The sequence below is a fragment of the Mastomys coucha genome, unplaced genomic scaffold (genome assembly GCF_008632895.1).
Source record: "Mastomys coucha isolate ucsf_1 unplaced genomic scaffold, UCSF_Mcou_1 pScaffold13, whole genome shotgun sequence".
Lineage (NCBI taxonomy): Eukaryota > Metazoa > Chordata > Mammalia > Rodentia > Muridae > Mastomys > Mastomys coucha.
Window position 1 is genome coordinate 35,182,711 of NW_022196895.1, and position 12,549 is coordinate 35,195,259.

The 12,549-nt window shown below is 46.2% G+C and overlaps 1 protein-coding gene across 3 annotated transcripts in view; it reads left to right on the forward strand.

The window, feature by feature from the left end:
* Arhgap26 (Rho GTPase activating protein 26) overlaps nucleotides 1-12,549 on the forward strand; it is a 430,094-nt gene that overhangs the window by 106,465 nt on the left and 311,080 nt on the right. For all 3 annotated transcript variants that reach the window (XM_031365552.1, XM_031365553.1, XM_031365554.1), the window contains exons 3-4: nucleotides 426-487; nucleotides 4,035-4,106. In XM_031365552.1, coding sequence (XP_031221412.1) covers nucleotides 426-487; nucleotides 4,035-4,106 — 134 coding nt within the window. The remainder of the gene's footprint in view (nucleotides 1-425; nucleotides 488-4,034; nucleotides 4,107-12,549) is intronic.

Consider the following 12,549-nt stretch of genomic DNA (forward strand, 5'->3'; position numbering starts at 1 on the left):
CCCCCCCCCCCCCCAAAAAAAAAAAAGGTTGGATTCTGATGCAAAAGGTTGAAGGTTAAATCCTGGACAGGAAATCCTTCAACTTCTTAGCAGAGCTCTGCTCTTTCCAGCCTCAGGGCTGGGAGCCTGCCAGTACCTCACCAGTCCTGGGAACCCTCAGGAACAGGCGGGTCTTTTCCTTGGAGAAATCCTTCTAGCTGGTGTTCCAGGTACAATTAACCTGCATTTCTGGGTCATCCTGCCTTTAGTGGTTAATGATTAAAGATGAGGGAGTCTGAGGACAGCAGATGACTTTGGGTGTCTCTGTGTATAAAGGGATTGACATCTGTAAGGTTTTCTTGCACACTCATCACGATTGAAATCCGTAAGTCGCTCTTGCACACCCATCATGCTGCTTCACCTCATGGTCTCTTTCTTTCTTCCAGCGAGATCTTTGCAAGAATTTGCCACTGTTCTCAGGAATCTTGAAGATGAGCGGAGTCGAATGGTGAGTATTCTGGGCTGACCGCTGGGCCGCTCTCAGTCCCAGACAGTCTGCATACACCGAGAGAAGCAAGGAATTTGCTGTCAGAAGACCGCCTCTGGGGTACTTGGAGGCTGTGAACCTTTGTAGAATTTGGAGCTTTCTGTGACTGTTAAAGAATTACTAGTGCATAACTTTGGATGAGTATCATTGTCCTAAAAACTCACTGTAGATCTGGGGAAATGGTTTAGTCAGTAAGGCACATGCTATCTAAGCGTGAGGACCTGAGTTCAGGTCCTCAGTGTCCATGTAAAAAGCTGGGCTCAGTGGTGCACACTTATAATCACTGTGGTCTGTGAGCTAGTCTATCTGGCTAAACCGGTGAGCTCCAGGTTCAGGAAAAGAATCTCTCAAGAAGAAAGGTGAAAAAGTGGATAAATAACTGAGAAGTAACATTGATGTCAACCTTTGGCATACATCCACACACATAGAAGCATGCACATGCAGCACAACACATACAGGCACACACGGGCACACATAGGAATACACACACAGGGACATTCACACATGGGGACAAACACACACACACACACACACACACAAGCATGCACACACACACACACACACACACACACACGCTCCATCTTCTCCATGCCTTTTTAACCCTGCCTGGCAGCCCATCTGAAGGAAGACGTCACTGCTTTGCTCTAATCCCATGTATGTGTGCGTGCCATGTATGTGGCAGCCAGGAAATACAGCCTGGCAAAGGAATGCACCTGCGGCAGCTGCTCAGAGACATACTCTGCAAATTCAAGAAGCAGACACTGACAGATGGGTTCCAAACTAGCATCTGCTGGGAAGTCCTTGATGGGCGAGGGCCCTTTGTGTTTCCCATATCCCGTGGGTAGCAGGAGTGAAGTCTGATCAGAAGTCCCCAGAAGGCTTTGCACTGGCTTGTACCTGGGGTGGGGCTCATCTAGAAGGGTGCCAACACATGGAGCATTTTCTTTCTTTTTCTGTAGCAGTTGCTGACAGCGTGAGCTGGCAGCATGACAATGTCTCACAGACACTGTGCAGCCAGAGCTTGACCTGTTCTCTGTAGCTCCTGGGATAACTCTGAAGTCCCATCCATAGCAACCCCATTTTCCAGGTGGAAACACCGAGGTTTACAGGGGCCAAGCTGCCTGTCCAGGCTCACATGGTTAATAAGCTGTGCAGTCTCGATTCTAATCCATATTGGCATTATACCAAAAGTCGGGGGAATTTCTTTAAGACCAGCAGAGACTCTCCCTCTTGTGACTGCTTCCTGTGGCTTGCTTGAACTCAAATTGGACCATCAGTGGCAGCGGCAGGTGTGGTGGGTAGATGGTAGTGAAAGCTCGAGTGTGCTAATCCTCAAGAAGCGGAAGTGGTTCTTCTGAGTCCGATTCTTGCTCCTGCCAATATTTGGGGCTGGGGTGTGGTAAGCAAAGCGCTGTGGCCTGTGGTCAGGGAACAATGGTTGGACTATACCCCTGCGATTTTATTCTTACTCTGTGCTGTCTGCACTGAAGTATTTGGCTATCACAAGCCTCTTACCCTGGAAGAGCTCTACCATCAGCTCGGCTCAGCTCAGCTCAGCTCAGCTGGGCTCAGCAAAGCTCCACCCTTTTGGGGGAGCCATGGTTCTGTGGGATATTTGGCCATCCACTGTGTTATCTGAACATTTGGTTCATTCCTCAGATTCTGCATTTATCACATGTGCCTAGACAGTTACTGTGGGCACCTGTGTGGCAAGTAAACATGAGTTCCTTGCGGGCAGAGAATGGCTGTCTGTGCTCTACCATGAGTCCCGTTACTCCTTAGTGTCTAGTCTCTTGTTTGATAGCTGAGAACACAGGTCTTGTTGAGACCAGACAACATAGTGCTTAGAGTCCCGGGTGAGGACTTGTGTTGCTTCCCACACGAGCAACTGAGTGCTAGCGTATTCCCAGTCTCCTTAGGACTAGAACCTCAGCATGGGTGCCTGCTGAAATAGCTTCGGGGTGGGGAGGTGCTTCACTGACACTGATGTCTGGAACCAGGAGCAGAGGTTGTATTGGTCTAAAGTTGGCCTGACTCCTGAGATGTGTAAATAACCCTCCCCCAACCCCCGGGACTCTCATGAGCAACTCAGGTTGGAAACCACTTATCCAGGGGCTCAGCACACCTGTGTGAGCTTCAGAAACTTGCAAATGGTGTGTGGGAAAGACTTACAGAAACTCATTAAACAGTACCAGCTAGCAATAAAAACCAGATAAGTTTAATTCTGTTGTCACTCTGCTGAGGTAAGTGCTTTCAAAATTGAGAAATAGGCAGCTGGGGCTAACTATGGAGGCCTGGCCTCTTTTGTCCCTCCATGGTCCGGTCCGTTCTTCCCTGTGCCTGTCCAGAGCCTCTGGCATTTACTGGGTTGCGGTTGTGAAGGGCATGCATATGATTTAGAGAAAGTGATGCTTTGTTGAAGTGAGATTCCTGAAATAATTAGTTGAGAGATATGTGAGCAATGAGTAAAGATCGTAAACTATTGCCTGCTTTAGAGGAGACTGGAATCTTAGAGCCAGAACAGTTTAGCCCCCTCATCCTCAGATTAGGAAATTAGAGGCCAGAGAATTTAAGTGTTTTGTTCATGGTCACACACTGGGCAGCTTGTCAAGAAGTCATTCATTCACTCTCTAAGTCATTCAGAAAGTGTTGGAGTGTGCCTTTGTTTCTGATTTCTTCGGCGCTCTGGGAACACTGGGGAATGAGCCAGTACTTACAGGGTGATATATATGTTTCGGTAGATAGGACTGAGCCAGAAAACTACCTGGTATGTGTTCTGAAGGGTTGGGTTTAGAGAGAGCTTCTCTGAATTATGGTTTTGAAGGTCAGGGAAGGCCTCCACAGTGAAGTGACCTTTACACCAAAAACTTGATTACAATCTATACAAGAACATCAGCAGGAAAAGCCAGAGGCAAAGGTTCTGAGGTAGCCAGATTTGGTACATTTGAGGTCCGTTGGTGTGACAGTGAATCAAGAGTGTGGGAACCAGTGGTTGAGCACTGTAAAATGCAGTTGGGAAGCAGCCAGCGGTCAGGAGGCAGAAGTCTCAGGCCCCAATTATTTCCCTAGGCAACTCATGATTCTTGAAGGGTCCCTTCCATAGAAGCTGTCCAAAGGTGTTTGGTTTTCAACAGAGACTCACCGCTGATGTACTTTGTCTGGAGCTTGGGTGAATGACGAACTTCCATCACTTGAAACTGGAAACTTAGACTGCCTCTGTAACCAGGTCCCTACAACCAGTGAATGCTTGCCTACCACCTGGATGCACTTCTTTCAAACCTTGGAAGGCTGGGGTTGAGAGGACTGGGCTGGGCTCCACAGTGAGACTGTTGTCACCAATAGCAAACTCTTCACAGGAAGATGGTTGCATTTGGAGCTCCCACACACAGATTTTCTCTATTATACAGTGAAACCTGGGGAGGCCCGGGAGCATTTGTGGAAGAGCTGCTGTAAGTCATTTCTAATCTTGCCTTTGCCCCTCACCCTCTGCTTTTTTTTTCTTCGTCAGATTGAGAATGCCAGTGAGGTGCTCATCACACCCTTGGAGAAGTTTCGAAAGGAGCAGATTGGGGCTGCCAGGGTAAGGATTTAGCAAACTTTGTTCATGTTTGGAAACTGCAGTGTTCCCCTGAGCAGATCTGAGGGCAGCAACCCTCCGAAGAGGAGAGAGGCAGCTCTCTGAGGTGCAGCTGCCTGTGGCCACCATCCTGGTGTCTGTTACCTAAGTGTTTGGTGCTCGTTCACAAACCACACAAGGGAGAGAGGTCACCTCTGTGCTAGGTGGCTGTGTGCCTGAACTGTTGAGTAGGTCAGCCTGCTGACTTTTGTGTAACTACGAGTGCTGAGGACGGCCAAAATTGCATTTAAGCAGAGTAATGAACTGGCTTTGGGGACACGTAAGCCTCATTAAGCAAAGCACATTTATTTAATTGTATGTGTGTTTGTGCATGTGTGCAGACATAAGGCATAGTGCTCATGTGGAAGTCTGAGAACAACTGTCACCATATGGGAGCTGGAAAACAAATTCAGATTATCAAGGTTAGTGGCCAGTGCCTTTGAACAGCTGAGCTATCTTGCCAGCCCTCAGCTCATTTCTTGTTATATATATGGAAATGAGCATACCTTTGCTCTCTTTTTCAATTCTTCATGAGAAACTGAAAAATCAGTGCCTTTTGGGAGATTTCCAGTGGGCAGCTATTTTAAGAAAATGCATGTCCTTAGTCTAGGTGGGGGTCATGGCTGCAGGCCTGCCTTAGCTCAGGGATCAGCATTTGGTACCACAGACCTGGAGACAGAGAGACCAAACAGTCAAATGTTTCTTTATTTGTAATTTTAATTTTTATTGAAAATACTTTTTATCACTATATTCTGATCATGGTTTCCCTTTTGCTAACTCTTCCCAACTCCCCTCTCACCCAAATCTATACTCTTCCTTTCTCTCTCTCTCTCTCACTGAAAAACAAACAGGCAATTAAAAGACAAAACCACCTCCCTAAACCCCCGAAACAAACCAGAATAAAACAAAATAAACAGGAAGAAAAAGAGTGAAAGAAAATGCACATGAAACATGGGTAGAGAAACACACACATTTGCACACTCAGAAATCCCATAAAAACTGAAAAGCAGAAACCAAATTATATAAACAACCTCTAAGGTTGGAAAAAAAAAAGCCCAGATAAAGCATTATGAGACAAAACAAAACAAAACAAAACAAAACAAAACAAAACAACAACAACAAAAAAACCCCAAAAAACAAAACAAAACAAAAAACAAAACAAAACCAACCAACAAAAAAATCCTCCAGAAGTAGTATTGACCTTCTTTTGTGTTGGCCATTTAGTTAATGCTGTGCATGGGGCCTACTCTAAGTGTGGCTTGTTTCCCAGTGAGACCCTGTTGAAGAAAACCAATTTTTGTACTGTGTTACTAGAAGAGGGCAGAGGGAAGCCTGTTTGCTCTTCTTAAGTTACTAGCAAAACTAGCCGGCTGACCTTGAGCTGAGTGTTAAGGGGCTGCCTGCAGGGGAGATATTTTCATTGTAATTAATCGCAACAAAAGACTATCTCACATTTTCCTGTACTCTAGAGTTGTGAATGAATTCAAACACGGTCCCTTGCACCACCTGTAGTGAAGTCGAGGCCTCACCACACATTGTAGGTTTTACTTTGAAAACTGACCTGTATCTCCGCCCCCCCCCCCCAAAGCTGTTTTCTAGAAATAGGCATGATTACTGAAAGGGATGATACCTGGTCAAGGCTTTTGAGGGATATTTAGCTGTCCAAGGAAAGACCATGGAAGGATTTTTTTCTCTTGGCTTACAACAGATTTGTATCAATTGAAGTGTACATTTAGGAAGAAAGAAATACACATTGGTTTTGTTTGAGAAATGAGGGAACACTTAATTTGAGGGATGTCCTCTAAGATTCTTGTCCAAGACTGAATCTCTCTCTTTCTGAGAATGTATGGCCAGTAGACTCTCTCAGTGGTCCAAGGAGCAGCTGCCTCTTGAGTGTTTTCCTGTGTCCAACACACATGGCTTCTAAAGAGTGGTGGCAGAGGGGGAGGTGTGGCTATTTACAGGGGTAGTGTATGTGTCTGTACATAGTACAGACTGCCTGTCATCTTTAGCTCCTTCTGAGCACAGAGCCCCCACACACGCTGGCCCTTCTTTGTAATTTTTGGAGAGTTACCACTGTTACCAGGGAGGAGAAGCACATCTGCCTCTGGGTTTAATGTCACAGTGATCCTGTGATAGGAACATGCACCTTTGCCTACCGGTGTGATGTATGCCACTCTAAGGTTCCCCTGAGGCATGCTGAGTCTCCTAGTCACAAATCATTAGTAATTATTTTGATATTTGGGATGATTTCTCATCCCTCCTCCTTTGTTATTTCTTTTTTTTTCTTTTCCAGTGTTTCTCCCTCTCTACCACTCCACACACCCATACATTTACATAATAGGTTTATGTAAATTTAAGAGAAAAGAAACAAAGCTTAAAGACAACCCAGGAAGCAGCCTCAGAGCCACCCAAGGAGCTGGCAGGGCTCTTTGCCAGTTATGGTCAGTGGCTTGTTCCTGAACTCTGCCTATTTGATGCTAAAATTACTTTACTCACTATCTGTTCTCTGCTGCTGCTTTTGTTGCTATAACAACCTGTTGCACAGTGGTCCTTGTGAACGCTTCCAGGAAGGGGAGTTTGTCTTAATTTTTTGTTGTTGTTGTGATCAAATACCCTGACAAAAGGAGCTTAAGGGAGAAAGGGCTCATTTCAGCTCACAGTTGCAGGATACAATGCATCATGAGTGACAGGGGTAAGAGCTTGAGGAAACTGGTCTGGTCACATTCACAGCCAAGACATAGAGCAGTGTACCCTGCTTCTTTCCCTCAGACCTCACAGGACGGCGCAGGTCCTCCTCTGACAGGTACCTCCCACAATGGAAGGGTTTTCCCTGATCAGTTAACGTAATCAAGATAATCCCCTACAGGTGTGTTGAAGCCGGTCTTCCAGGTGATTCTAGATTTTGTCAAGTGCGTAGTTAGCACTAATGATCACAAGGCCCTTGGAAATTCATGTGCTAGAGGATGTTCAGGACTAAAGTGTAACCCCAGATCTTGATGTAATTGAGGCCCTAATTTTGTTTGTCTAAGTTGAGCAGGTTGACTTTCTGTGCACACGAGGTAGAGGTGTAATGCTGTGCTTTGTGTTGGAAGTAGAAGAGACACTTTAGAGTGGTGGTTAAGAGCTAGCCTAGAGCTAGGCTGCTTCTTCCAAATGTCACTTCTTCAACTTGCCGGTGAACTTGGGGAGGTTTCTAAACCTCCACATTCTTATTTCCTCATCTTTAAAATGGGATCATAAATCCTTACCCCACGGAGTTCTTAAGAATAAATTAGTAAATTCATATAAGGTACTTAGAGTAGTATGTATCCGTGGCTATTTGAACAGAAGGGCAGTGTTCGCCATTCAGTCATTCACCTGTGGTTATGACACGAGCTACACACGAATTACTGAGAGTAGACAAGAAAAGCTGAAGAGGTGGCTCAGTGGACTAGTACATTGTCTTTCGCAGAGGACCTATTGGGTTGTTCACAACTGCTTGTAATTCCAGTTCCAGGGTATCTGATGCCGCCCCCCCTTTGGCCTCTGAGGGCACTGTATTCACATGTGAACCTCCCCCGCCCCCACACACTTAAAAAATAAAACTAACGCAAGGTAATATATGTGAGAGCCCAGCAGTTAGGGTTGGTGGATAACAAGCAGATATGGTTGTTCTGGCTGAAGAAGAAGGCACTAGACACAAAACTATAGACAAATCTCCAATTCCAAATTGTGGTATGTGCTGAGGGAGGGTTTCTTACATCAAGTTGATATGTGCAAGTCAAATGTTGCATTTGATGAAAGGGAAGTGGTTGTGGATGACAAGTACCTTACCAACATCCGCACTACCACTGCCAAGCACCATTACCACTGTTCTTGCCATTATTACCATTACCACCATTACCACCATTACCACCATTACCACCATTACCACCATTACACCATTACCCCATTATCACCATATCCACTGTTATTACCATGACCACTGTTGCTCTTACCACCTCTGGCGAGAATAGCAGCAGCAGCAGCTATTCTCTACTAGCATTATCACCTTTCTTACTACAATGATCACCATTACCACCATGGTCTCAGCTAGCGTTTCAGTGGCTGGGATAAAGCACCATGACCAACAGCAACTTGAAGAAGAAAGGGTATCGCCAAAGGGAGTCAGGGAAGGAACTCGAGGCAGGAGCCTGGAGGCAGGAACTGAAGCAAAAGCCAGGAAGAACACTGCTTACTGCCTTGTTCCTCATGGATCGCTCAGCTTGCTTTCTTGTAGCACCTAGGGCCACCCGCTTAGGAGCAGCACCACTGTCCACATCAATCAAGGAACTATTCTGTAGGCCAATACAGTGGTGGCATTTTCTCAATAGAGGTTCTTTCTTCACAAATGGCTGTAGCATGTGTCAAGTTGACATAAAATTTGCCGGTACAACCATTATCAACTCCACCAATCATTACTACCACCCCCCCCCCCATCATAACAAGTACAACCACCCTTACTATGACAATTACTACCACCAGCAGCACCATTAACATCACCAGCAGTCCTATCAATGGTCTCTGTGACCTCCATTATCATACCACCATTGCCGTTGGCACCTCAGTTATCACCTCCTCACCATCATCACCATTCTGTGAGTGTAGTTCAGGTCATTTAATCCCAGTGACTCTGTGAAGAGAGAATGTTCCTATTTTATTGCAGAGTGGTGATCTGGAAGATGAGACTTGAGTGATGGTTTCGTCTAGTCACCCTATGCTTGTAGAAAGTTGAACCCTAGAAAGTGATGGTAGTTGCTTAGAATTTGCCACTCTAGAGTAGGAGTTGTATTCCAGGATCCCGAACCTGTTATTTATCTGGTGTCTCTCTGGAAGGTAGAGACTACCTCGAGTCCTAAGTACCTAAATAACACACTGCACTACCTTTAAACTATTACCTTAATGTGATGGTTAATATTGAGTGCTAACCTGACAGGGTCTAAAACCTCCAGAGATGAAGTCCTCTGGGCATACGTGAGAGGGATTACCTTCATTAGGTAATTGAGGTGGGTGGGAGTACCGATCCTAAACGTAGGCAGCAGCATCTGCTGGGCTAGGATCCTGGGCTACAGAAACATGAGAAAGCTAGAGTCTGGATAAATGGTTTAGGATGTACTGCTCTCCCAGAGTACCAACACTTGGTACTGGCACACACATTGGGCGGCTTACCGTCTGTAACCAGTGGCAGAGGATCCTTGAAGTGGAAACTTGAGGGCTCTTTGGGAAGTCAGTTGGGTGTTGTTTTGCTGGGGCAAACTTGTGAAGGAGCATTTAAGCTCAAGTGGACACTAAGACTAAGGCACTCGTGAAGGAATGTTTCACTGAAGCAGACACAGGAGAGAGGAAGTTCTGCTAATGCGAGCATGTGAAAGGACATGTGATAAAGAATTCTTTGCTAACAACAGACATGTATTGGTCCACCTCACATTCCATAGTTGAGCTGTATTTGTTGGGACTCCATAGAGAGAAATGTACCAAAAACCTTCTGGTGGTGTGCTGCAGTTTCTTGCCTCCTCGGACTCCTCCGCTGATTGGCAGAGTGATGTTGCCTGAGACAGGTGCATGTGCTGGGGCAAGACCCATGGAGAACATGTGATGTTTAGAAGGCGTATAAAAAGGACTTGATGTGGTGTTGGCGCACACCTTTAATCCCAGCACTTGGGAGGCAGAGGCAGGCAGATTTTTGAGTTCGAGGCCAGCCTGGTCTATAGTGTGAGTTCTAGGACAGCCAGGGCTGCACAGAGAAACCCTGTCTCCAAAACCCAAAAATAAATAAATTAATAAATAAATAAAGGACTCGATGGACAGTGACGGAGGCTGAGCTAGGCTTGCTGGTGCAGCTAGCTGTGCAGTGCTTGTGGGTCTTGTGTCTTCACTGATCTTCACTTCTCTGAGAGAGGCACAGCTGAGAGCTTCTCCTGGTGTTCCTTCTGGTCCCTCCTGCTGACTTGAGCCTAGGCTGAGGCCTGGCTGTCTCTGCTAGGTAGTGCCACTGCTGCCGATTCGTGCTTGCTCTCCTGAGTCTACTGGACTGGACTGCTGGAGTATCTGTGAAGTGTTTGCAAGTGGATTGAACTTCCACTGCTGACTTGTGAACTGAACTGCCAGTGTCCAGACAACACAGACAGGAGTTGCTTCAAAGAACCTTTCTAAACAGGTCTACTTCTCCTGTTTCCTGTGTCATTTCTTTTCCACTACCTCTGGTAGGTGGTGGACTCTAAGGGAGGTTAAAGCATTTAAGAACCATCATTAAAAATAGGTTTAAGAAAAATTAAAGTTATAGATCCTACTCCCTTCTGGCCTCTTTGAGTTCCTGGAACTCAGGTGCACATTCACATACATGCACACATATAAAATAAATATTGACAAGTAAAAGGGCTGGAGCTCTATCAGTTAAGGGGGGCACATACCTTTCTTCCAGAGGGCCTAAGTTCAGTTCCCAGCATCCACATCAGGCAGCTCTTAACAACCCGCAACTCCAATTTTAGGGCATTCAACTTCTACCTAGGCTTCCAAAGGCACCTGTGCTTATATGCACATACCCCTACACGGAAACACAGAGGTACACATATTAAAAATAATGTTTCCTCAAGAAGGAAAAGAGAAAGCTAGCTGAGCACCAGCATTCGTCTCTCTCTGTACCGCTGACCCTGGATACAGTGACCAGACCTCTAGCACCACAACTTACATACTTGCTACAATGAAAGTGAGCCAGAATAAACCCTTTCCTCCTGCGGTTGCTCTTGTCAAGTATGTGTGATAGCAGTGAGACAAGGTGCTGGCATACTATGTTTTAGGACTTTCCTTGCAAAGGCCTTGGTGCTTTCTCAGTATGGGGGTAACTGCTTTTTCTTTCCTTCTGTCTCTTGCTATCTTCTCTAATTATGGCTATCCATTGACCCTGGACTATGGAGGCTTCAGTCCCCTGAAAGTTACAAAATGCCAGTGACTCACATCTCCTGGCCTTTTCTAAGCTCTGGCCAGAATGCTCTGTGGGTTTGCTGGCCACTGGGCTTGTGAGAGTGGATATGTGTGATATGAACATTGAGTGGAGTTGGAATCCAGCCCCAAGCTTGTGGGCTAATGGACAAGAGATGTTTACCCAGACCTTTCTCAGACTTGTAAGGGAAGTGTTTCTACAAGTCTTTTCTCCATTCACATTTGCTTGCTTCATGGTTTGAGAATGAGTAGGCTTTTAAGCCAGCCCCAGATCTGTAGGAATGGGTTCATGCCTGCTAAGTGTGTATATGATCATTTTCCGCTCTCCATGATGCTTAGGAGCAGATGAATAAGGGTGGGTACCTGGGAGAGTGTTCTGCTAGGGCATTGGTACTGCTTGTTGGCTCTCTTTTCTGGAAGCCAGCCCCCTACCTCCTCAGGTAGGTCTCAGTTTACATCTCCTCTCCCCACTGAGGCCTTTCCTGAGTACCCTTTGTGTCTCCCCGCCCCCCCACCTTTCTTTAGGTCCTGCAGTGTCTGTCATTATATTGCTTATTTGTTTCCTGGTAGTTGCCAGTTTCTCTTCCAACTAGAATGCTCCCACCATGTGAGAGGAGAAATCTCTACCCAAAGCAGAGCCTAGGACCCAGTGACTGCTCATCATGAATATGTTACATACATAGAGAGATGGCTTCTTTGGCTGGCTGGAATTATCTTTTTCTTACAGCCTTTAGAGTTGTACAAAACATCTCCCTGGGGCCCCGGATGAGTCAAAAGCAGGACTGACACTGAGGTAGAATAACCGAGCATCCGTGTTGGACCAGGGTGTTTTCCTAGCCTCTGGCTTGCCCTGCCCACCAAAGCCTGGAGAGCCAGGAGACAGCCTGTGACCATGTCTCAAGTAGGCAGAGTGTGGGCAGACAGAGCTAGCTTGACATCAGCTCTGTCATTCTCTGGGACATTTTGCAAATTGGCTTCCTTCTGAGTTTCCGTACCTATATAATAGGGAGTAAAAATAGAACTGTGGTGACTCAAGAACTTGGTGGGAGAACACAGGTTGACATGTATATTGTTAAATTATTTTTCATCTTTAGACAATAATTTAAGCTAATAAAAACTTCTCAACAAAAGGAAAGTGTTTCTGTGTCCCATTTCCTTGACGCATGGTTATGTGGGCCACAGCAGGTTTGTCCCATGCTTTCCCTGCTCTCCAGTCTGTCCTATGCCTGCCTGGTTACACTCTCTGGGTGTCCCTACCCAACTGTTGTCATCACAGGCCCCATCAGTGGGCAGCAGTGACATTTCTGCTTTTGGTCTGGGAGTTGCCTGCCTCAGTGTCCGTCTGAGGAGCACCCATTATTGTGGGTAGAGGGAGCACACAGAGGTCCTGAGGGATCCAGCCACCTCACTCCAGTAACCTCTTATTCTTTCTGCCCCCCCCCCCCCC